The 25,334-nt window shown below is 40.8% G+C and overlaps 1 protein-coding gene across 1 annotated transcript in view; it reads left to right on the top strand.

The window, feature by feature from the left end:
- Positions 1-239: 239 nt before the first annotated feature.
- Positions 240-25,334, top strand: part of BRWD1 (bromodomain and WD repeat domain containing 1) — a 79,636-nt gene continuing 54,541 nt past the window's right edge. The window contains exons 1-12 of the mRNA XM_056858914.1: positions 240-305; positions 479-508; positions 2,475-2,534; positions 4,320-4,470; positions 5,576-5,674; positions 6,808-6,968; positions 9,779-10,000; positions 11,671-11,771; positions 12,065-12,135; positions 14,424-14,524; positions 14,937-14,977; positions 25,066-25,164. Of these exons, the coding sequence (XP_056714892.1) occupies positions 6,873-6,968; positions 9,779-10,000; positions 11,671-11,771; positions 12,065-12,135; positions 14,424-14,524; positions 14,937-14,977; positions 25,066-25,164 (731 nt within the window). The 5' untranslated portion in view covers positions 240-305; positions 479-508; positions 2,475-2,534; ... (1 more) ...; positions 5,576-5,674; positions 6,808-6,872. The remainder of the gene's footprint in view (positions 306-478; positions 509-2,474; positions 2,535-4,319; positions 4,471-5,575; positions 5,675-6,807; positions 6,969-9,778; positions 10,001-11,670; positions 11,772-12,064; positions 12,136-14,423; positions 14,525-14,936; positions 14,978-25,065; positions 25,165-25,334) is intronic.

Here is a 25,334-nt window from a genome sequence, read left to right as displayed (position 1 = left end):
TAATACGAGAGAGAGAGAGACTCTGACAGGAGAGAGAGGCGAGGGCGTGGGAGCGAGCCGGGCGAGAGGACGCCGCGCGGGACTTCCCGCGCCGCCATCTTTCCTGTGCTCGGTTGTGAATTAAAGTCGCCTAATTGGGGGGGGGGGCCCGCACTCACCGCCTCCCCCCACCCCCCGACATAGCCCAGCCCCAGAATTAACCGCTCTTTCTCTCTCTCTGTGTGTGTGTTTCTCTCTCTCTCGAAGAACTGTACTTCCTCATCGCTCGCTTCTTGACCACGGGGCCTTGCAGGAGAGCGGCGGAGGTGAGTCCTCCGCTTGAAGCGGCAGCCCCGCTCACCCCCCCCCAACCCACCCCCCCCCCTGCTCGCACGGAAGGGGCTCCTAGCGCCCCCCGCGCCTCAGCCAAAAAAGGCGCTTTGTGAAACCTCCCCCTTCCCTAAATATGTACTGCTTTTTTTTTTTTTCCCCGCTGCAGGCGCTGGTGCAGGAGCTGGAGCAGCACCAGGTCGGTGCCACTTTGTTTCGTTTGGGGGTTTCCTCTCTCCTTTTGCGCCTCAGTGTTACCTCTCCGCTTCCTGGTTTTAGAAAAGGGCCAGAGTCCTGTAGCCCCTTAAAGACTAACAAAAATATTTTCTGGTAGGGTTTTTGTTAGTCAGAAAATGTTTTTGTTAGTCTTTAAGGGGCGACTGGACTCTTGGCCTTTTTGACTACTGCAAACAGACTAACACGGCTACCCACTGGGAATTACCTACCAGAAAATGTTTTTGTTAGTCTTTAAGGGGCAACTGGACTCTTGTCCTTTTCTACTACTGCAGACAGACTTAACACTGGGAATTAAAGACAGATGGATTCACATTCTAGCTGTATCTGAAGAAGTGAGCTGTGGCTCACGAAAGCTCACACCCTACCAGAAAATGTTTTTGTTAGTCTTTAAGGGGCAACTGGACTCTTGTCCTTTTCTACTACTGCAGACAGACTTAACACTGGGAATTAAAGACAGATGGATTCACATTCTAGCTGTATCTGAAGAAGTGAGCTGCGGCTCATGAAAGCTCCTACCCTACCAGAAAATGTTTTTGTTAGTCTTTAAGGGGCGACTGGACTCTTGTCCTTTTCTACTACTGCAGACAGACTTAACACTGGGAATTAAAGACAGATGGATTCGCATTCTAGTTGTATCTGAAGAAGTGAGCTGTGGCTCACGAAAGCTCACACCCTACCAGAAAATGTTTTTGTTAGTCTTTAAGGGGCGACTGGACTCTGGCCCTTTTCTACCACTGTAGACAGACTTAACATGGCTACCCACTGAATTAAAGACAAATGGATTCACATTCTAACTGAAGAAGTGAGCTGCGGCTCATGAAAGCTCCTACCCTACCAGAAAATGTTTTTGTTAGTCTTTAAGGGGCTACTGGACTCTTGCCCTTTTCTACTACTGCAGGCAGACTAACACAGCTACCCACTGGGAATTACCTACCAGAAAATGTTTTTGTTAGTCTTTAAGGGGCGACTGGACTCTTGCCCTTTTCTACTACTGCAGACAGACTTAACACGGCTACCCACTGTGAATTAAATGTTTTTGTTAGTCTTTAAGGGGCTACTGGACTCTTGCCCTTTTCTACCACTGCAGACAGACTTAACAGGGCTACCCATTGGAATTAAAGACAGATGGATTCGCATTCTAGCTGTATCTGAAGAAGTGAGCTGTGGCTCACGAAAGCTCACACCCTGCCGGAAAATGTTTTTGTTAGTCTTTCAGGGGCTACTAGACTCTTGCCCTTTTCTACTACTGCAGACAGACTTAACACGGCTACCCACTGAATTAAAGACAAATGGATTCACATCCTAGCTGTATCTGAAGAAGTGAGCTGTGGCTCACGAAAGCTCCTACCCTGCCAGAAAATGTTTTTGTTAGTCTTTAAGGGGCGACTGGACTCTTGCCCTTTTCTACTACTGCAGACAGACTTAACACGGCTACCCACTGGGAATTAAAGACAGATGGATTCGCATTCTAGCTGTATCTGAAGAAGTGAGCTGTGACTCACGAAAGCTGCTACCCTGCCAGAAAATGTTTTTGTTAGTCTTTAAGGGGCGACTGGACCCTTGCCCTTTTCTACTACTGCAGACAGACTAACACGGCTACCCACTGGGAATTAAAGACAGATGGATTCACATCCTAGCTGTATCTGAAGAAGTGAGCTGTGGCTCACGAAAGCTCATACCCTACCAGAAAATATTTTTGTTAGTCTTTAAAGTGCTCCTGGACTCTTGCCCTTTTCTACTACTGCAGACAGACTAACACGGCTACCCACTGTGAATTATCTTCCTGGTTTTGTTTTGACACTTTAACAAGCCCAGCAGAAGTTCGATGCTGCTGTGCAAACGTTTGTAATGGCTTTCTCTCGTGATGCCTTCTCCTCTCACTGCCCCCCTCCCAAATTCTTATTTGCTCTCTTTTCTTTACATTTTAGTTACTTCCCACACGTTTGGATTGGAAAGGCAAAGAGCATTGTAGAAGTTACGAAGACTTGGTGAGATTTTCTTGTTTCAGGAAATAATAAAAGTTTATTTGTGGGGAAAATAATATTTTTCATTTCATTGCTTAACTGTGCATTGTTGGAAAGGGCTTATGAGTAAACTAGTCAACAGAAGCTGTAAATGGGACTCTGCAGACGGAAGATGCTGTCATCCCAGTGAGGAGGTGGGGCATGAGAAAGTATCACCAGTGTTTGTTTTTGCCTGTGATTTAGGATGAGGCAGCCTGAAAATGGCTTTATTTCTTAAATTCTGAAGGTTTGCTTTTAAAAAAATACTTTTGCTTCAAAGTGTTTTGTTAATAGTATCTGATATTTATTTTTATTCAGAAAATAGAGGGAGTCATTTTCATTAGAGGCTTGGATTGGTTCTGGATTTGCATTGAACAGTTTAATCTGAGATTTTTTATTCTGAAGACTCATTGTGTATTTAAGGATGCATTCTTGTAAAAAAAACCCACACAATCATGTCAAACCCTTCTTGAGGACTGTGAGGTTTATGGAGGCAGAGAGGAATTACCTGCTGTGTTGCAGTGCTGATTTAGAATCCTTCAACTGCTTTGTCTTTCACTTTTCCCCTTCAGATGTTACAGCTAGTTGAAGTTACATTATTCTCCTGTTTTTAATGCATTTTTAAAGTAAGCACAGTTGATCATTAGGGGTTTCCCTTTCATATCATATACTTAGGGTGGTACCCAGTTTGTATTTTTGCTTCTGCTTTTAAACTTGTAGACTGAATTATGGAAAGTTACTTTAAAAAATTACATTGTGGCAGCAGTAAGTCTACATTAACTTGCTTAAGAATCCCCATTGAACTTTGTGGGACTGGTTTTTGAATAGATGGATAAGATTGGGCTCCAAGTAACTTCAGTTAGTGCGGCTAACTTCTGAAAGTATTATATTAGAACTGTGATTTTGAACTTTATACTGTCACAACTTCTTCTGACAACATTTGTATTTGTTACGGTACAAAAGTGCAGTACTCAGTATTGTTCATTCTAAGCAATTATGTGCCTGAGCAACAGGAAAGGCCCTAGTATGTGGTGGTTAGAGTTAAGATTATTTGATTATGCTTAAAATGTTGTTTTGGCTGATATGAAGCTGTATTGTTCTCAGTGGTATATCAGGATGATAATCTGAAATACTAGGATGCCAGTGTTGAATTTGTATCCTCTGCATTGAATTTTAATTTCATTACTAACTAGTGAAATGTTCTGAATTATCAAAGAAAAAGGAGAAGTGTATTTTTTAATTCTTGGGTATCAGTTTGGGAATCCCTGGGAAGCGTGGTCCAACTTCCTTGGATACTAATGAATATTTTGACATTTGAGCTGTGTAGATTGTGGCATTGTTGGCTGTGCCATGTGTATTCTTCAGAAATGCATTGACTTGAATGGTAATAAACAAGATGACATATTAATTGCTGAGACTTTAGTTACCAGCATTAGCTTGTAGGTTAGGACTTGATAACTTGGGGGTAGGTGGGCGTTAATTATACTTACAGTTTTTTGGATACTAGCACATTACATTGTAATGCTTACTTGTATGGCTGGCAGTCAGAGTGGTGCAAGACAGCATCTCTTTCTGCTATGTACTTTGTCTTTATTACTAGCAGACTGCTCAGTGGATCTGATAAACGTATAGAATGGAGTGTAAAAGGAGCCTTATGCAGAGTGGCTATGCTGTAGTTGAGCATGGGTTTGCTGCTGGTAGTGGTTTGACTGTATGTTTTCATATTACATTAGTGGTTCTTCATGTAGTCTAAATCCTATTTGTGTGTAGGTCTTATCTAACAAACATGTGGCTCCAGATCACTTGCTGCATATCTGTAAACGGATCGGCCCTATACTGGATAAGGAGATTCCACCCAGCATTCCGAGAGTGAACTCCTTGCTGGGTGCAGGGAAGCAGTCCTTACTGCGCACAGCAAAAGGTACATTCTGATGTTATAGTATGTTAAACTTTAGTCAAAGGAATATGAACTTTGCATATGTTAACGTACATAGCTGGCTTTCAAACCAGGTTGTGAACATTTCTTATTCACAGATTGATGCCTTCAGGATGCATTCACTTTTGAACATATGGTTGCCTTCTGTAGAAACCTACATTAATGCTAGGTTTCAATATACTGGTTTAGACTGCTAATTTTAGGATTGCTGAACAAAAATGTCACGTGTTCTGTATGGTGCTTGACCATGACTGATTTTTGTCTGAGTACAGCCCCACCTATTGTTTGGAGTTTTTTTGTCATCAAGTCACAGCCGACTTATTGTGGACCCATAGGGTTGTCAAGGCAAAAGATGAACAGAAGTGGCTTGCTATTACCTGCCTCTGTGACCTCCCCCCTGAAATGCAGTAATAGTTGTTGGAATAATCTGTATTGTATGAGAAGACCTTTAGGTGTAAACATCGATATGATTGGCCAAGGAACCAACGAAGTGAGGCTGGTATTTTGGCAATTAATGGACCAGGGCAGATGTTCTGTTTATTAAAACATTTTTACTGCCTTTTTATCTAAGGCTAAGAGCCCAGTGGCACAGAGTGGTAAGCTGTAGTACTGCAGTCCAAGCTCTGCTCACGACCTGAGTTTGATCCCGACGGAAGTCGGTTTCAGGTAGTCATCTCAAGGTCGACTCAGCCTTCCATCCTTCCGAGGTCGGTCAAATGAGTACCCAGCTTGCTGGGGGTAAAGGGAAGATGACTGGGGAAGGCCCTGGCAAACCACCCCGTAAACAAAGTCTGCCTTGGAAACATCGGGATGTGATGTCCCCCATGGGTCAGGGATGACCCGGTGCTTGCACAGGGGACCTTTACCTTTACCTTAATTATCCTGAAAACATGGTGAAGGAATTGGGATCAGGCCCTGGGATTGTGTGCTCTTTTTTCTCACGTGATGGCATGTCTGTCATCTTCATATATAATGAATTAGACTAATTTTGAATTAATATTACATAAGGAATGGTTATAAAAAGAGAAACAAGGAATATTACTGCAAGGAATCAAGAGTAACTTGCATACAACTGAAACTTCCTTTCTAGATAGCAGAAATGCAGTTTGGAAAAGCTCTTTTGTTGCTGCCCTTCATAGAGGAAGACCCCCTGAAATAGCTGTTAACTGTGTTCAACAATCAAATCTTGGTAAGTACACTAGCTATTGATAAATATACTGCAAAACAATAGATGGAGGGAGGAAGCTAATACAGTTAGAACATAATATATCTGGCGTGAACAATTATGACTGAAGAATTAAGAATGACTTCATCAAAACATTCTGTTTGTTATATTGACTGAAGTGTTACTGATGATACCTTCCTCAGATACATTGTAAAAACCACTGTATCGGGGCTGGGCTCAGATAATTATATTTTGTTTTCTACGTCTCATTGTCCTTTGTTATATATTGCGTTGGCTAGTCCTGGTTACTTCTTATTCAAATGATAAAGGGTGTGATTTTGAGGAGCCACTGTGCTCTTCCTCTTATGTACTAAAAGCACTTAATGTCTGCCCTACCAAAGTAGGAGTAAGAGAACTGAGAAGATAGTGTGAGGTAAGAATTTCCGCTGTATGAGAGATGTTGACAAGCTGTTAATACGTTTTATAACAAGGATTAGATATAATAAATTCTTGCCTATTTTAGACAGGTCAGATTTTGTTTTACTGGTATGCCATCTTGTTCAAGCACAGAGAGACTAATTGTAGCAGCCTGTGCTTGTGTATTTTCTTGTTGCTTGCTGCAAGACCTGAAACAGCAGTTGTTCTGTTCCAATTTGTTTGCAAGCTTAATTCTCTTTACCATAAGTATAGGTTGTTTTGCTCCTACTGCTGCAGTGCCAGATGGTCATTCAAGAGGGTATTTGCTTGATTTTATAGAAGGCCATGATAAGTCTCTCTGTTCCCCAAGTCTATATGTCTGAAACATTAACTAATGATGCTAAAACCCAGGTATGAGTGCTGGGAGAAGTGGATGAAGTTGTGCATTATTTTGTAGTTAATTTGTTGCTACTAGTTTTGTCCATTTTAAATGTTACTCTATAGGCAAATAAATAGTTGGGGCTACTAGTGGGATGCAGTAAGCAAACAAATGTTGAGGGGTGACCTTCTACAAAGTTAAAATGTTTCATGATACTGCCCTTGATAGGACTTCTGAATAAGGAGGGTGTACTTTAAAAAAACACATAAGGTCAGAAATAACCACTGACTATTACTCTTAAATGTTTTAAAAGAAAAACCAAACTTGTTAGCACTAATGTAATTTTTAATTTTTCTTCTAGTGGAAGTAAATTATGCAAAACAATTGAACGGTTGGACAAGATCCAGTTCTTCATTTCCAGGAAGCATGTATCAGCATATAAAGATGCACAGGCGTATACTTGGTCATCTCTCTGCAGTTTATTGTGTAGCATTTGATAGGACTGGACACAGAATATTTACTGTGAGTTAATGTTATTCATTTTTGTCAAGCACAGGGAAAGTAACTTGTAGTTACCACACATGCCTAATGTTTAAGGCTTGATCTTTAGAGAGGTCTCAAAATTCTGTTCAATCAGAATTTTACAGTGATTTATGATTCAGACTACAGGGGGACCACAGAATGGACCAGGGGGGCAACAGTCTGCTAGATTTTGTCACATGTCTGGAAGAGTTAAGTGAAATGACAGGCTTTGTTGTGCTTATAGAGAAGTCTCCTGAGCCACTTGAGTTTCTAGAGTCACTGACAGCGCATCCCTGAACGGAATGGCTGGGCCGGGCTTAGGAGGCAATGCAGTGGTGATGCCTCCGCCCGCCGCCAAAAATCCGTGCAACCCTCATAGGTGGCATATCTCGGCCAAAATAGAAGGGGGCGTTCCTGAGCCGAAACGGCTCAGGAGGCCTTCTAATGGCAGCCCCACCCCCTGACCGACACCGTAACACCCTGGGAACGGCTCCCAGGATGCCGTTACGCCCCTGGGTCGCATCTGTGGCCTTTGCTGGCGTCCGGACGGCGGCGACAGGCTCCGGTGGCAGGTGGAGACCGTCGGGCGGCCCTGCCCTCTGGGGCCATAAATGACGGCGTGCACCTCCCAGACGCTAGTGCTGTGGGCCCTTGCGCCAGCATGGGCCGTCCCCAGCCTCCAAAGGCCTTTGGGCACGGGAGCCAGCTCAAGTCAGGAATGCGCTGTGAATTAACATATATTTGCTGCAAAAAATGAGATTACCTGGAATCTAAATTAATTCTGGAAGGGGCATCAGAAATTCAATAGATATCCTATTAGAAAATCCAGACCAACAAACCTTTATATGTGTTTTATTTGGAATGGGGTGTAAAGAGTTACTTTCTGAAATAGCTGTGAGCTTATTTTGGTTGTTGCTTTCAATGTAATTGTGTTAATTTTTATTGTACTTTTTGAGAAAGTCATAGCTACAGTTTGCTTTTATGCATGTAAAATTAATTAGTTTTTTGGTGTGTATATGCACAATTCTACTTTTGTGCAAAAATACTGCTCTTAAGAAGTGGCTTTGCTTCTGAGTCCAGTGCTTTAATTTGGCATTTATGATAAGAACTTAATGCAGAGAATGGGACTGCAAATGTTTGTGTTCCTTAATAAAATGTGTTAAAATTTGGGTCTTATTGGTAACATAACATTATAGTGTTTGTTGTGTGAGATAGCCGTATTTCTGTCCACTAGAGCAGTATACCAGTATAGTAAGTTTCATGAAATAATAGAAAGCTACAGTTTGACAAAGGAGTTTTCAGCACAAATGACTTTTTCCAGCTTTTCCACATGACCTTTTCCAGCTAGCAGTCAGTCTTCTAGCATCAGAATCACATTAAGCATGGGTGCTCCTCACATCTCTCCCTTCACATTTTGCCAGTTGCTTCATTGGTTTATTGTCTTACAGGTGTGCCTGAAAAAATCAGGATTTTTGAATGAGGGTGCTGTTGTCATTGGTCTCATCACAGCGACCCCCCTTCCTTTTTGTTGCACATGTGCAAGAAGTGAGGATTGGCCTGCTCATGCATGAGAAACACCATATTGTTCCTGTGGAAAAATGCTCTCCCCTCAAACGTTCACCCAAATATTTGGACCTTAAGAGCTGCAAACTGGTTTTTAAAAAAATCCTGTCATCAGGCAAACAGAGGAGTCATTTGGTCCCAGTCCCCCATCTAGTCAATTGCTTTCAAGCAGCTTTAGTCATTTAAATGTCTGGCAGGTTGAGAACTATGAAGCAGGCCAGACAAGCCTCTCTGCTACAGTCCGCACCAGAATCGGAAGAGATAACAAATACCCCTAAACCCCATAAAAACTAAATTCCCATGAAAAATATAGTAAAGGAGGGAGGCACTGGATATCAAGGCACAGGCATATCTTACAGCACTGTACTGCTTTTGGTGAACTTAATCAGATGCCTATGCAAGTAAAAGGTTCCTTCTTTCCATTGGGTGTAAAGGGAGGAGTCAGGGTATATCAGCAGAGCAAAGCACAAAAAGGAAAGGCTGAGTGGCCAGAAAGAGCAAGCAGCGCTCCTGTCTTGTGAAAGTGCAAGGAAGCTAAATGGCCACAGTACACACACAAAAGATAATTCGAGGAGCAAAGGAGGAAAAAGGAACCAATTGCTGCAAGCACACAGGAAGAACAGTGATCGCTCATGTGTCTTATAGCAGTACAGAGATTTCAAGTGAGTGTGTTTAAACAAAAACTTGAAAATTTGCTGACATAAGGTAAAAATTCCTCATTTCAGAGGTGTGGGGGTGTGACGAGCACAGGGTAGGGCAGTCCCATAGTCACAGTCCAGTCAGTGGGGAATGGGAGGAAACAAGAAAAACCTCAGGCAATATTTTACACATGAACAAATGCAACTAAAGTTTACTTGGTGGAAAAAGATCAGAGTACAAGTGATCCCAAAGAACGGGGGGGGGGGGGGGATGGGGAAAATGTGAGGTGAAAGCTAATGACTCCAAAGATCATGTGAAAGATGGGATAAACTAAAGTAGCAAGGTGCCAGAACCAACACAATAACGCCATTCAGAAAACCCCAAATGTTGTTCTCTCTCCCATCAACCTTTGATTCATCTGGACATTGTGATAATCCGTAGAAGAATTGCTACTGACTATTCCTGGGCTGCATTTTAGAATAGTTTGTTCTTGCTGTTTCTCCTAACTTGCTTGTGATTTTTAATGTGTTAACTCTTAAGCTTCCTTGAGGGCTTGATTTGATTTGAAAGATTGATTAGAAATTAATTTTTTAAATATATACCCTCAGGGGTCAGATGATTGTTTGGTGAAGATCTGGTCGACTCACAATGGACGGTTATTTGCTACACTTAGAGGACATTCAGCAGAAATTTCTGATATGGCTGTGAATTATGAAAACACAATGATTGCTGCTGGCAGTTGTGATAAAATTATCAGAGTTTGGTGCCTCAGAACGTGTGCTCCAGTTGCTGTTCTACAAGGACACACAGGATCCATTACATCTTTACAAGTATGTTCTACTGTATATTTGTTTAAAATGTGTAGCTATTTGTATTCAGTTCAGTCTATTTGTTTCAAACCATAAATAGGCCATTACAAAACAATATTTCTAGCAAAAGTATACACATGTTTCCTTACTGCTACAAAGCTTTGAACATATCTAGAACTGGCTAATTACAGTTGTTAAATGTAGAACCCAGAATTGCAACAGACCATCTCAAATATACATATCAAGCTTGTTACGGCATACGTAAATAGGTAATCACCTTCATAAGAAAAGGCAATGGATTGTCCAGACTTAATTGATTCTTAGCTCAAGGTAAAAATACACTTTGTTTTCTTTCTCCTGTTTTTTTGTTTAGGCCTGTTTGGAGCTAATGATTTTCCATTGTAAAGAAATGAAGTTGTGAATAATCACTCACTTAGAGCCTTCTTTACATTATTTTTATGCATTATTTTCACATGTAATTTTATTTACTTATTTTTAATGTAATTTATAGTCCACCTTTCTCGCAGGGACTCAAGGTAGTTTACACATAGTCAGTACAGTCAACAAAATGGGACATTCAGTAACCAGTACGTTAGGATTTTAGAAGTCTGGAACCATGAGAAAGAACTGCAGCATAGCATAGGTATTCACATGACACATTAAGTGGTACAGAAATTACGTAAATAGAATTCTACTTATAATAAGCTATACACAGCAGTATAGACCACAGTCCATAATCATTTATCCAAGCAAGTTTGTAAAACAAATTGTACAGTGCAGCCCCATTACTTGTACAGAAAAGCCCTCTTGAATAGTTCAGTTTTGCATAGTTTGCAGAAAGCCAGGAGAGTGGGAGATTTCTTGACTTCCTTGGGCAGATCATTCCACAAGGCAGGAGCCACAACCGAGAAAGCACATGTAAGGGCAGTTGTTGATTTTGCCCATTTGCAGGTTGGCACCTGCAGAAGCTCCTACTGGTCCAAAATAGTCCTTGTGCAAGCGGCACTTCTTCTTGCAGAAGGATAAGAGATCTACTGTTTTGATGGATTTCCCTTGTGTGAAACAGCTTTTAGAGTGGCATGGAAGGTTGCAGAAGGTGGGGGTGGGACAGATCTAGTCCATCAACAGAACTGCAAGTGATTTTTTAAATTCAGTTCATAGTACATGCATGTGAATGCTTAATAAGGTAGCTCACAATATGCTTGTGCACCCATACCTGTGGTAGTCATGTGTGGCATGTTACCAGTCTGATGCGAGAAATAACATCAGTATTTCCCAGTTTGCAAATGCTTCTTTGTTTTGTTGCCTCAGGATGACTTATACTCATCACAGGTGAGTTGCTGTTTACAAGCCTGGGTAAATCTCTGCTTAGATTGATAATATGCTCACAAAAGAGAAGTTACTCATTTGATGTTTCAGTTAAAAGACCATTTGAAAACTATAAGATTTGGTTTTGTTTTATTTTAATTTTGTGGATGAGGGATGCAAAATAAATTTACTACAAACAGAAACAAAATTATTTAACACATCTAATTGTTTGAAGCAGTGAATGAAATCAGTCTTTTTCATGATGAACATACATAGAAATTCGCAGAATTTAAAAAATTGTAAGAAAATACCAAGAAATTCTCTTAGAACATTTATCTTCCTGTTTAAAGTACATACTGATGATTTATGGCTTTAACTTCTAGTTTAGCCCATTGGTGAAAGACTCCATGCGATACATGGCCTCCACAGGTGCGGATGGAACAATTTGCTTCTGGCAATGGGACACCAGTTCTATGAAGTTCAAGTACGTAACCACATTACTGCATGTGTCATTCGTCACTATAGTACATGAAACAGTTGGGGTCTTTTGGATATATTTATTTGTGTTGCTGCATAGAAAAAATGTGTGTAATTAGTAGTTGTTCATGATAATGAAGTTTGCTGTTGCAGAAACACAGCAAGAGAGTTGTGATTTTAATGTTGTAGCCTATTGGTGCATAAATATATTAGCTGCAGTTGTTATTAACATTAAAAAATTATTTCTGAAATTTTTTACTGTCATGTTGCATATTCATACTTTTCTTATTGTCTCTAAAGTAACCGGCCACTGAAGTTTATAGAAAAGCCTAGACCTGGAGTTCAAATGCTTTGTTCTTCATTTAGTGTTGGTAAGTATGCTCAGTCAGATGTTTTATGTTCACTTGGAGAGCCCATTTGCAGAGCCCATAAGGTTTCTATTGTATTTTAATTGAAAACATTAACTTTCCAGTTTTAATAATTGTGTTTGAGTAACTTATAACATTTTTATTTTTGGCTTTGTGCTATACACTCAGTTGTTATCCGCTATTGCAGCCCATTCCTGAGCTCAGAAGGCACACAAGTGGCTGAGCCGGTGTCCGGGCTGCTTGCGCCACCGAGAGAGGCAGGGATGTTGGTGTTGGGCCACGCTTGCTGGCCTCCCTGTGCTAGCGTGGCATTGGAACGCCAGCTTGGCCTCCCACCGGTCTCTTGCTGGTACAAATCCCTGCACTGTCATCCCAGGGGGGCATTCTGGGGGCAGAGCTGCCAGCAGGCAGCTTCCTGACCCCTTTCGGGCCAGGAACTCCCCCTCCAACAACAGCATTGCAGCACCAGGCTTTTCCTGGCACAGCCTCGCTGTTTTCAATGGAGGAAATGCCCCATTTTCTGCAAAAAAAATATATATTAAAAAATTAAAAGACTGTTTTAAGCCTTTCGGCAGCCAGGGAACAGCTTTGGAGGCGCTGCAGCGGTGCCTCGGCCGTGCTATTCCCGGCCACTGAATGGCTCAGGAATGAGCTGGAAATGTTCTTGCCTCCAAACAATTGGGACCTCCTTTCTATTCAGATGTAACATGGTACTTTATTAAATTCATCATACTTCCCTATCTTCAAATTATGCTTCAGTGGCGGAAACATGTCATGAGCTCATTCCCTGATGTCCTCTTGTGCAGATATTCTCATCTATATTTTAGAGCCATGATGTCTAAAACTGAATTTATGAGGGATTTTTAATAAGTGGTATAGTTTGCTTTCACAAGTAATGAGAGAGCAACTGTGGCCTTAGAATAGAAGACTAGAATTCAACTCCACTGTGAGTTTTTACTTCAGCAGATTTCAACCTCTGTTCTATCGTGACCTCTGTAACATACCTCACAGGGCTATTATGGAGATTAACAGATTAAATATTGTAATATAGTTCTCAAATTACAAATTTTGCATGTTCTTTATAACTTTCATTCTAGATCTAAGCATAGACAAATTTTTAAAAATAAAATAGACACCTGTCTACCCTGATAGAATCTAAGGCCGCAGTATATATCAACACCTCTGGCACATAAAACAAAGGAAACTGGTGTAGATTAAAAAACAGATTAAACTCCATACCAAAAAAACTCAACTACCAAAAGCTTGGAGAAGCAGAGCAAACTTTGTCCAGTGCCTAAAAGATGACAGCACCATGTGAACATCCTGAAAGGATGATTTCTACCAATGGGGTGTGATGTTCACAGAAAAGACCCCCTCTCCAGTAAGGTCTGCCCCACTTCAGAAGGTGAAGGAATCTGGATTGCAAATCAATATTTCTGATTTTCAGTATCTGTGGGTATGTAAACCCAGAGGCTGGAGTTATGAACAAGCAAGATACCTCTTTCTACATACCAAAGAAAAGTCCCAGACTTACAGAAAAATGTGAAATCTTAACAAAAAGAATTAGGTGGTCAAAACCCTCCAAAATAATAGAAATGGCCTTATTTATGCCCTCAGTGGCTGTTGCTAGGCAACCACAACACTAATGCTACTGTTCAAGCCTTGATTTATGTCAATAAAAGGCAGGGAGGATGAGGCACGTCCCTTTCCATGGCTGTTTTGGCCTCTGAGGGAAGACTTTTCAGGGCTAGAACTGGCAGCAACCACTGGGTGACTTGCTACCACCCAACTTACATGACTCACAAAGGCCCAACTGCTTGCTTCTGATAAGCAGCAACCACCAGTGTTGTGTAGTGGATAGAGTTTCAGACTAGGACCTGGAAGACCTAGGTTTGAATCTTCTCTCTGCCATAAAATTTTGCTGGGTGAGCTTGGACCACTCACACATTGTCAGCCTAAGCTACCTTGCATGTCTGCTGTGATAAAAAGTAGATGAGAATGATATGAGTTGCTTTGGGTCCCCATTGTGGAGAAAGGCAGGGTTTAAAATGCAACAACTAAATAATAAATATAAGCGGTGATAGGGACAGGTAAAAGACAAATTGTCTGGTGGGTGGTAAGGAGAGAAGGAAAGCGGATAGGAGCGGAGAGGCTATGGGGATTTTCAGAAAAAGAAATGACGAAATAGTGAGGGATGGGGAAATGAGCCCTCCCACAAGTCCTTGCAGGTTTCCTCCCCCTTGTACTTTATAACACTTGTTAATGTGCTAAAGTATTATTTAAATTTTCAGGTGGGATGTTTTTAGCTACTGGCAGTACCGATCATGTTATCAGAATGTATTACTTCGGTTCTGAAATTCCTGAAAAAATTGCAGAGCTGGAAAGCCATGCGGTAAGTAATAAAACACTAAAGATAGAAGCAGCCTGTACTGAAGTAGGATTACGTGTTCAGACTGTAACATGGATAGAAGATTTAGTTACTGCTCATTAAAGTTTGCTTCAGTCCCAGTATACCCCCACACTCACACACACACCGGGGCAATTAGGGGATAAGCTTGGATTTTGTTAAAGTTGTTTCTTTTTCTGTTCAGCAAACTGTGGAGATAATGCACCAAAAAGCATGGACATTGTAAATTAAGGCTTCCAGTTTAACTGTTGTGCCATGTTAATGGAACCTGCCCTCATGGTTCTTGGCTTTAGTATTTATTGTTGATTAGTCCACTCCTGCAAGGTATTAAATATAATCTAAAAGATTCACTTACATTGTTCACATGCAGTTCAACACCTTTCTTGTTCTTTTGCAGGACAAAGTTGACAGCATTCAGTTTTCTAATACCGACGATAGGTACGTTCATAAGGCTGAGAATTTTTTTTTAATATTTGATCAGAGGGCTTAGTGGTGAACCTTCACTGTCACAAGCATTTTCTGTAAACAATATCTATGCATGAGGCAATAGAAAAAGAAAGATGAGAGAAGATGAGGCAGAGGCCAATTTGGGTTCATATCACTGCTTTTCCCTCTGAAAACACACACAAGGTGCATTCATTCTTATGTATCTGCTTTTACAGAGACCTTAAGAACATAATAAGAGCCCTGCTGGATCAAACCAGTGGCACATCTAGTCCAGCATCCTGTCCCACAGTGTGGTCAGTTCCTCTGGATGTCCAACAAACAGGGCATAGAGACCGAGGCCTTCCCCTGATGTTACCTCCTGGCACTGGTATTTAGAGGTTGCCTGCCCCTGAATGTGGAGGTTCCCTTCAATCACCATGATTCAATCACCACTGATAGACCTGTCCTCCAGGAATCTGTGGCCATCACTGCATCCTTTGGCAGCAAATTCCACATTTTAAGAACTCGCTGAGTAAAGAAGTATTTCCTTCTGTCCATCCTGAATCTACTACCAATCAGTTTCATTAGATGCCCTCGAGTTCTAGTATTTTGGAGAAGGAGAAAAGGTTCTCTTTGTCAACTCTCTCCATCTCATGAATAATTTTATAAACCTCTATCGTATCCCCCCTTAGTCATCTCTTTTCTCAACTGAAAAGTCCCAGACTTTTCAGCCTTTTCTCATATGGAAGGTGCTCAATCCCCATAATCATCTTCATTGCCCTCTGCTGCACTTTTTCCAGCTCTGCTTTTTGAGATATTGGCAGGGAGGGGGGAAGGCTAGAGCAGGATCTAGGAAGCGATCAAGCTTTCCAGTTACCTTGGTTGCCAGCCTTTAGCTCACCAGGAAAGGGGATAAATTGCTTAATAGGATTATTCTCCTACAGAGGATCCAAAGCATTGCATCCTATGTGATTTTTTACATTATAAAAATATTTTTATAATAGGTAGCAGGTTTTAAGGAACAAGCATAAATATGATTTTTCTTACCCTCTTAACTTAATAAACATAATAAACACTCTCAAACTGAAGCTCTTTTAACAAAAAAGACAAAAGCCTCTCCCTCCCAGTATTCACAAACAGTTCTTGGAATCCGTATTTCGATATTAGGCTGAAACTTTTCTTTTTAGGTCTGTGTTGCAGACCATGTATTTGCTCTATTTTCTTGTAATAGTTGGCTCGTGGGAAAATTATAACACTTGAAGTAAAAATTAAAAGCTAAACCATCTCTTTCAGGGATAAAATCTCTTCCCTTATTTTATCTAGGACACAATTCTTATGGTTTTAGAAACATTAAAAGCCAAAATCTGAAAGAGGTTCTAAACCCAACCCTGTACTTTAAACAAAAATGCCAGTTTATTGCTGACAAAGGCTATATTGCCTGTACATATCTGCACCCTTTCTTTGGCTGTGTTCAGTGCCATCAAGATAATTCATCTAAGAGGCTCCTTGTGTCAGTAGATTAGCAGTTACCAACCAGATTCTAGGCACCACAGCATTATTACTATGATACTGGCAACAGCCTTATAAGGAGATATTTTTCAATGACCTACCTAATTATTAAAATGTAGGGGGCAATGTTTATCTTGCTAAAAAACTTGCCACTGCCCATCCTTCCCTTGTTTAAAAAGGGAGGAAGCTTTAACTTAAGTTCTCATTAATTCTGACACATTTAAATAATAATTTACTTTTAAGGAAGTCTTCTGTGCTTAAGGTAACCACAACTTATTTGCTTACCATATCATAAGCAATTATAATAGAAATACCCAGCATTTGATTCTTTCTGCTAAAAATTTGATGAAGTTTCTACTTTCAATTTGCTGTCTAACATTTTATAATTCATAAAATTTAAATTAATTTTTAAATGAACTTTATATAGTCCAGGTTATTTCTTATTTACTGTTTCCATTCTTGCGGGGTGGGGTGGGGGGAGTCTATTAACTCACAACTAAGATGTGAAGTTTCTCATGTGGATCTTTCTCTGTCCTGTAGATAGTTGGCTATAGTTTTCTGTAATTTCTGTCTCCCAGCTGAGTTGTGTCAGATGCTTGTCAACCAATTGAAGCTCCTAAAAATTCTGACTTTTCTTGTCCATAACAGTCTGATCTTGCATAAAGTTCTTATTGTGTATCTTTAGAGAAATGGTGCAAAGCCTTTATTTCTTCCTCACAAGAGGAGGCTTTTTGCCACCGCATGCCCTGAGACCATTCCACATTATCTAAGTCCAAAATGCCATAGACACGAATCACAATATTTTCAGATTAATTTATGGCGGCTACTGGCTAGGGCGGGAGGGAAGGCAGCATGCTATAGCCCAGTCTTGTCAGATCTCAGAAGCTAAGCAGAGTCAGTACTCAAAAGGGAAACCTCCAAGGAAGGCTGTGCAGAGGAAGTCAATGGCCAACCACCTCTGCTTCGCATATGTCTTGAAAGCCCCTTGCTGGGGTCGCCATAAGTTGCCTGCAATGTGATGACACTTTACACACCGACACACTGGCTAGGGCATTGTGTACAGTCTCTAATTGGAGAAAAAACCCTGCAGGTTGACTTCATCTGTGGCTTCATAGTGCTAAAGAACAATTAATGAAAAAACGCATTATCTTTCTAAGGGCAGTAATTACCCAATGGGAATAGGTCAAATCCTACTATGTTTGTCAGATTGGCCTGAACCACTTAGACCATAAGTTTTAATTAAATAGTTACCCTGACAGAATTCCAACTTTTGTGTTTTTTTTGCCGCTTACTCAGGCATTAAGGTATTCATAACTCACTTTGATCTGTGGAGTAAGAACGATCATTGCTCCCATTGTTGCCAAAAAAAAAAAAAAGCTGTTTAACTGTATAACGGCTGTCTGGGGGAAAGGGTGTTCTACTTTCCTCTGTTCAAGTTAGCTAGGTTTATGCCCCTCCATAGTTTCCCCCATAAGACTTTAAGTCCTAATGAGGTATTCCGCCCAGGTGTTGTTTTAGACTTACATATTTTAAATATTTCTTCTCTGGTTGCAACCAGGGCTGTTATGTTGTCCATGTTATCTATTTCTCTGGTGGCGAAGAAATAATACAGCAGTCTTTCTTTTTTCCTTTAGCATAGTTGACTGGAATAGGAGCAGTTGATCCCTGTCTACTAATTCACCCAGCTAGCGGGATTAGTTGTCTAAATGTAACATTTTCTACTTGAATCACTGATATATCAATCAAGTCAGGGTGGACATTTTTTGTTGTCTTTGCAACTGGAATAATTAAATCAAGAGGTACTCCATCTGTATTTTGTAGCTGAAAATGTGCCACCAGGGATTTGGCCCTGGCATTTTCCACAGTCCATGCTTTAGTTCCATATCACAGTATGATTGTCAATTTATACTTGCCTGAAGAGCTGCTACTGTGTCTCCAGTATATCCATTTTCATACATAGTCTCAGGATTTTAAGGGTTCTGTACCCCAGAATATAGTTGTAGACCACAACAGTTCCACTCAGGATCATGTGCCTTGAGGAATATTAGCAAAGGATGTTTATAGTCCATGAAAGGAAAAACTACAGAATCATAAACTAAAGTAGCCTTGTTTCTAGTCTCTTATTTACTTCCAAAGGAAAAACTATTCTCATATCTCTCTGTCTGAGTTTTTAGTCCACTAGATTAGAATAAAATCCTCAGGTTCTCCAGCCTTAATCCCTTAATAAGATTATTCTCCCGCAAAATAAAAACGAGGATCCAAAGCACTGCATACTTTTTGTGGGTTTTTTTAAAATTATAAAAGCATATATATTATAGGGTTGTGCAAAAAAAAATTTTGGGTAAATGTTGGGTTTGGGTTTATTGGGCCTGTTTTTTTTTTTTTTTTTTTTTGGTAAACCTGAAATAAGCCAAATACCCATACCAGTAAATTTCCGTATTCGGCTTATTTTCAGGTTTCCTGAAAAATTGGTGGCAAATGACATCCTGTGAAAAGTCCTTTATTGTGGTAATGAAAAATCTTTTTTAAAATATATTTTATTATATATTTTGTAAAACAAACAAAACAATTACAGACATACACATTCACACAGGTTTTTTTCACCCTTTTCGGGGTTCTGGTAAATAATTGCTTTTTCAAAAACTTGCATTTTATATCATTAAAAAAACAATCTGCCTTAATGTACAGTTCTGTAATCATGGCCATTATATCTACTTTTGTTATAATTACATTCCTAGCTATTTACACTACTTCCCATTCTCCACTTTAAAATTGTACAATATTTATTATAGCTATTCTTAATTGTGTTTATTCTCCCCTTCTAGTTTTACAGAACTCTCTATTTCTACTTTTTGTTACATATGAGTCAGTTATCTAATCATTTCAACTTGAGCCATTTAGGGTATACATATTACTATACACCTAAATACTATTCTCTGCTAACTTCTACTTTACTGTATTACACCTTAAGTTTTGCATATTCATAATAAAACACCCATTTCTTCTGAAATTCTTCCATCGATTCTCCTTTTAACAAATTGGATAGTTTAGCCATCACTGCGTATTCAGCCATTTTTTATTTGCCATCTTTCCAGTCCCAGAATATCTTCTTGTTTCCACATCATTGCCAATGTCACTCTTGCAGCAGTAATCATGTATTGAAATAATTCTCTATGCTGCTTCTCTAAGTTTTCAGGTTCTATTCCCAGTAGCACCGTTTCAAGTTCCACAGGGAACTCCCTGTGGCAATGAAAAATCTGATTCCAAGAGATGGTCACGGTGCGGGGAAACGAAGCCTGTACTCGGGGCAACCTTCTTTTGGAAAGCAGGTTTTAAGGAGGGTGGTTGTGAGATCGGAGCCAGCCAAAGCCTTGACCATGGGGGCTGTCTGATGGAGATTGCTCATCCAAGTGGATGAAGAAATCTCCTTTGGAAGCCTGGTGGTAGCAGCTGTTGAAGCTGGCTCTCTTTAGTTGGAAGGTATATCCCTCTGGATGGGACTAGGTGAGCTCCATCTTTTAAATGACTCTTCTGCTATGGAGACTAGTTTTCTGTTGGGTGATATACCTGGAAAGTTGATTAGACCAAGCTGGCTCCGATTACACGATCCCCATCTTAAAAGGGCCCCAACTATGGAGCCCTAACAAGAGCAGTCCCCCAAAAAAAGAAAGGAAAAGGGGAGAAAGCACAGAGCCATGCCTCTGAGTAAAGGCGAATAGCCAAACCCAAAAAGCCGAATATCTGTTCAGCTTTTTCAGGAATCGCTGCTTTGGCATCTGGTAAACCCAAATTCTAAAATTTACTGAAACGGCTAATTTGGGGTTTATTTTCGGTTCAGGTTTATCGATATGCACAACCCTAATATGTATCTATAAAAATAGGTATCAGGTATCAAGGCACAAGCATGAATACAGCAGACACTTTGGCATCATTTCAGGCTCTCTATCTTCCTCCCAAAAAACACACCCTTTTCTACACCAAAGCAAACTTTTTATGTCTTCTGAACTGGCAAAAATAATGTTTTAAAAAAATTTCCAAACAGAAAACCACCACCCAAACAAACAGCAATAACAACAAACCTTTTTTAAAAAAGCATAGTAACAGTATAATAAAAAAAACAAAAAAAAACCCACATAAAGTTGAATCAGATTATTGGCAGGGCTTAGTATTTAACGCATTTTCCAATTTAGCTCACAATTACAGATAAAAAGGAATTCATTAATGGCATTGCGGATTTAAAAAATATTTGGGACTTAATTCCTTTTCCATAATCTGAGAAAGGGCTTAGATAGATGCTGAGTACCTTTCTGATTTGTATATGAAAAACATGCCATGTTTCATAGAAATCTTGACATTGTAGCTTTACCTTTGACTACTCTTAAGTTGGTGTATCAATTTTGCCACTGTTCAGAATACCAAGAATGTAATGTTAAAAGTTCTGCGGTTTTCCAACATTTTGCTATTACCCAACGGGCTGCCATTAATGTAAACACTATTAATCCATTGTAAGCCACTCTTCCATTTTGTTCTCCACAGAATGTTAACAGAGCCAATACTGGTGTAGCATGGATGGTTTAATGCATAATATTTGTTATTTCTATGAATATTTTCCCCCAAACTGTGACACTACAAGCCATGACCACCAAATGTGGATATAGTCGCCTTTCTGTTTGCAATTTCTCCAACATTTTGTATTATTTGTATTACTTATTCTTGCAAGACTCACTGGAGTAATATACCATCAGTGTAGTAGTTTCAAAGAATTCCCCCTAAGGACTGCCAAACTGGCAAAAACAACTTTGAGCCATAAAGCCAGTTTTCACAAAAGTGACCCTACACGATATACAGATATCTGTTTTTAAGAAGTACAGGTATATTTCATCAAGCTGAAGTGAATCTGTCAAAGTTCAATCTGGGAATCTTTCAAGGCCTAGAAAGCCAGTGACCAGAACGACACACCAAATGAGGCCACATCATAGATCTATACAGGAGCATTATAATATTGGCTGTTCTATTTTCAGTCAGTTTCCTAATAATAGATGACGATGGGTAGCCATCTGTATTTAGCAGTAGAAAAGAGCAAGAGTCTAGTAGCACCTGAAAGACACAAAAATGTATGATTGGGTATGAGCTTTTGTGAGTCACAGCTTACTTCTGGACTCTTGCTCTTTCCTAATAATGCCCAACAAAGAGCTTGCCTTTTTTACCGCTGCAGACACTGGGTTGACACTGTTGTTGAGCTATCTACTACTACCCTGAGATCTGTTTCTCAGTCTCAGCAAGTTCAGACTATATTAGCCTTTACTTGAAGTTGGAATTTCTTGTTCCAAAGTGCATCACCTTACACTTACCAACTTTGAACTTAATCTACCACATTGTTGCCCCCTTACCCAATTTGTTGAGATCCTCTTCAAGCTCTTTACAGTCATCCTTAGTTTTCACCACCCTAAATAATTTTGTGCCATCTGCAAACCCGTCCACTACACTACTCACCCCTACTAACCTTGCTCATGAAATTTCTCAAAGAAACCAGGCCACCATGAGATTGAGTGTACACATTCTTTGAAATGCCTGATGAAAGGCAGGAGTTCCTCCCTACTCCAATATGCCAGGCCTGTCTATGTGAACCATTGTACTAAGACAGAGGGCTGAGAAGGTGGGAAGGAGAGAGACAGCATGCATCGAGCAGTGGCGTGGAAGAGACGTTATTTCAGTGTCTGTTGACTAGGATGGAAATATGTATGCAGTGGGACTGACCCACCAAAATATTGTCAGCAGGCTTCTAGTCTGGAGTGTGGTGTACATCTCTTTACTTACTGTTGTGTTAAGTGCCGTTACATCGCTTCCGATTTATAACGACCCTATGAATTAATATCCTCCAAAACATCCTATCATTAGCAGTCTTGCAAAGTGAGGGTTGTGGCTTCCTTTATAGAGTCAATCCATCTCATGTTGGGTCTTCCTCTTTTCCTGCTGTCCTTCAACTTTTCCTAGTGTTATTGTCTTTTCCAATGACTCTTGTCTGCTCATAATGTGACCAAAGTATGGTAGCCTCATTGGTTCTTGTAGGTTATCCGGGCTGTGTAACCGTGGTCTTGGTATTTTCTTTCCTGACGTTTCGCCAGCAGCTGTGTCAGGCATCTTCAGAGGAGTAACACTGAAGGACAGTGTCCTTCAAGAACCAATGAACTCTGACCGTGAAAGCCTTCGACAATATTATGGTAGCCTTAGTTTAGTTATTCTAGTTTCTGGGGAGAGTTCAGGCTTGATTTGATCTAAAAAACCCTGATTTGTCTTTTTGGCAGTCCACGGTATCTGTAAACTTTACTCCAGCACCACACATGGTTACTTTAACTGCCTTTATTCCCCGTTTCAGCCAGGATCAAATTTTTCATTATGCACGATCTCACAGTCCTTGGAAGCTCAACGCTGTTTTGACACAAAATGAACCCTGCTTTCCCCATTCCTCTTCTGGCCTGAATTAAGCCGTTCATCTTGGCTCATTCCAGAGTCACAGAGCGTGCATACTGTGTTCTCATGTTGAACTTCCCCACGCCATCACACCCCACCCTTTTCCAACCCCCTCCTCAAAGCAACATGCCGATGGTTAAACGGGGAAACAGAAGATTGGCTTCTCTCACAGCCAATCACAAAGCAGGGTGTAAAGAGGCGGGATTCAAGTGCTTCCTGCTACCTCGGAGCTCTTTCTGAGCAAAAAAAAGGCTTTTTAAAAACGAGGCTTGGATTCCCCCTGCTGTGCCGGCGTAGGTCAAGGGCTGGGCGGTGCCCGCAGTCCTCAGACGTGCGGGGGGGTATCTAGCCCCTTTCGGAGCAGGCAACAAAGATTCTGCTATCTCCCAAGGTCAGTATTCAGAGGCGTCGGAAAGATCAATCATAGCAGTAGCAAGAAGGCAGGGAAATTGCACGGTTGCTTCCGCAAAGTGAAAGCGTGCCTGCACTGCCTTTATCAGTCAGTGCACTTCCAAGCTAGGCTTCATCCTGCAACGACTCAGCACCAGTTCTCTGTCTGCTTAGGCTTTCCAGGCGAGCACTCCTTCGCCTACCCTGCAAAACTATACACTGGCGAGTCCTGATATGCCTATCAGGTTCAGGTGAGCTTGGAGGGCTGCCATTCTCAGCTTCCACTGCAGGAGTTGGGGGACGAGTAGCTTCTGTCTGCCTTTGTTCCATCTCTCTGCCCAGCTGTGGTTCCTGCTGAGTTGTTTCAGGCTCCTGTACTACTGACTGCAATGGAGGTACTGAAGGCCCAGAGGCAACCTGTTCCTCCACTTCAGCTTCAGAGTCCTCCGGGTCCTCAGCTCCGAAGGCAGGGCCCATGACACCCGCCTTCTTTCAGATTGCTCTAGTTTTTGTTTTTGTTCTTAAAATGCTTTTTTATGCGGCAACAGGGTTTGGGGGGAAGGAAATCTGTCATGGGGAGTACTGTGAAGTAAGCCAATTACAGAGCAGCATTTAAAGGGGTGGGACTTGATTTGAGCTTGGGAGACTGTTTTTCTGTATTCATGGTTCGATAAGCACATAGTTTCGTCCCGGATCGTTCAAGCCAATCCATACAGTTTCCCCCAACCCGGGTTGCTTTAATGTACAATGAACCCAGGTCCAAGCAGGGAGATCCAACCCATGCATAAAAGACCTTTCTTTTTGTCAACTTTCTTCATTGTCCAACTTTCACACACATACATAGTAATGGGGAATGCTGTCGTATGAATTAACTTGACCTTAGTCGCCAGCAACACATCCTTACATTTAAGCATCTTTTCTAGCTCCTTCAAGGCTGCCCTTCCCAGTCTCAATCACTTTCTTAGTTGCAATCTCTCTGTCAGGCTGCAGCCTAATGCTGGCCCTTCTCCCCCGAAGCCCCAGCAGCCCTCCCTGCCTTGCTGGCCCCAGATTTACTAGAAGCAGGAGCATCGGGCCAGCAAGGCACTTCCCTGTGCTCCTGGGTGTTTTTCTTCAGTTTCGTTCTAATTTTCTGTATAACAGTTCATGGTCTGTACCACAATCAGCTCCTGGTCTTGTTTTAACAGAGAATAGAACTTCTCCATTTTCTGCTTCCAACTATGTAAAGTATTTGATTTCTATATTTGCCATCTGGTGATGTCCATGTATATAATTGTCTGTTTGGTTGCCTGAAATGTTTTTGCAGTGAAGACATTGCTGTCTTCAGAGAATTCTATGAATTTTTTTCCTGCTTCATTTTGTGCTCCTAACCCAAATCTGCCAACAATATTTGATTCTGCTTTGTTTCCTACTTTTGCGTTCTGGTCACCTATAATTATCAGCACATCTTGTTTAGGCACGCGATCAGTTTCTTCCTGGACACTTGCATAAAAGCTTTCAATTTCTTCCTCATCAGCATCCGTACTTGAGGCATAAACTTGAATGATAGTTATGCTGATAGGCTTACTACTACAAGGGTTTATGAAACATGGTCTTGTACAGTGGTTCTCCTCCTGTGTGTTTGAGCACAGTTAGAACTTCTTCACTCTAATTTTTATATATATGCTGTGTGCAAGAGCTCTTGAGCACCATTCTTTTTATATCTCACCTAGTATCTTTTTTATACCAAGGTTCATAAGTGGCAGTAGAGATGGTACAGCCAGAATCTGGCGATTCCAGCAAACTGAGTGGAAGAGCATTTTGTTGGACATGTCTGACAAATTACCTGGGTAGGTATAGTATGTTTCATTTGTATGTAGCACTGGTAGTAAATGATATAAATGCTTCATCTTTGTAGGCTGTAGAAATGTTTTTAGTGTTGTGGCCAAAGAAAAGGCCATTTCATCCAAAAAATGTGTACAGAGTTGCATGGGTCATAAGGTTGTTAACATGCTTTTGC

The sequence above is a fragment of the Euleptes europaea genome, chromosome 12 (assembly GCF_029931775.1).
Source record: "Euleptes europaea isolate rEulEur1 chromosome 12, rEulEur1.hap1, whole genome shotgun sequence".
Lineage (NCBI taxonomy): Eukaryota > Metazoa > Chordata > Lepidosauria > Squamata > Sphaerodactylidae > Euleptes > Euleptes europaea.
The sequence above is the reverse complement of the archived record's forward strand: the minus strand, read 5'-3'. Positions and strand labels throughout refer to the sequence as shown.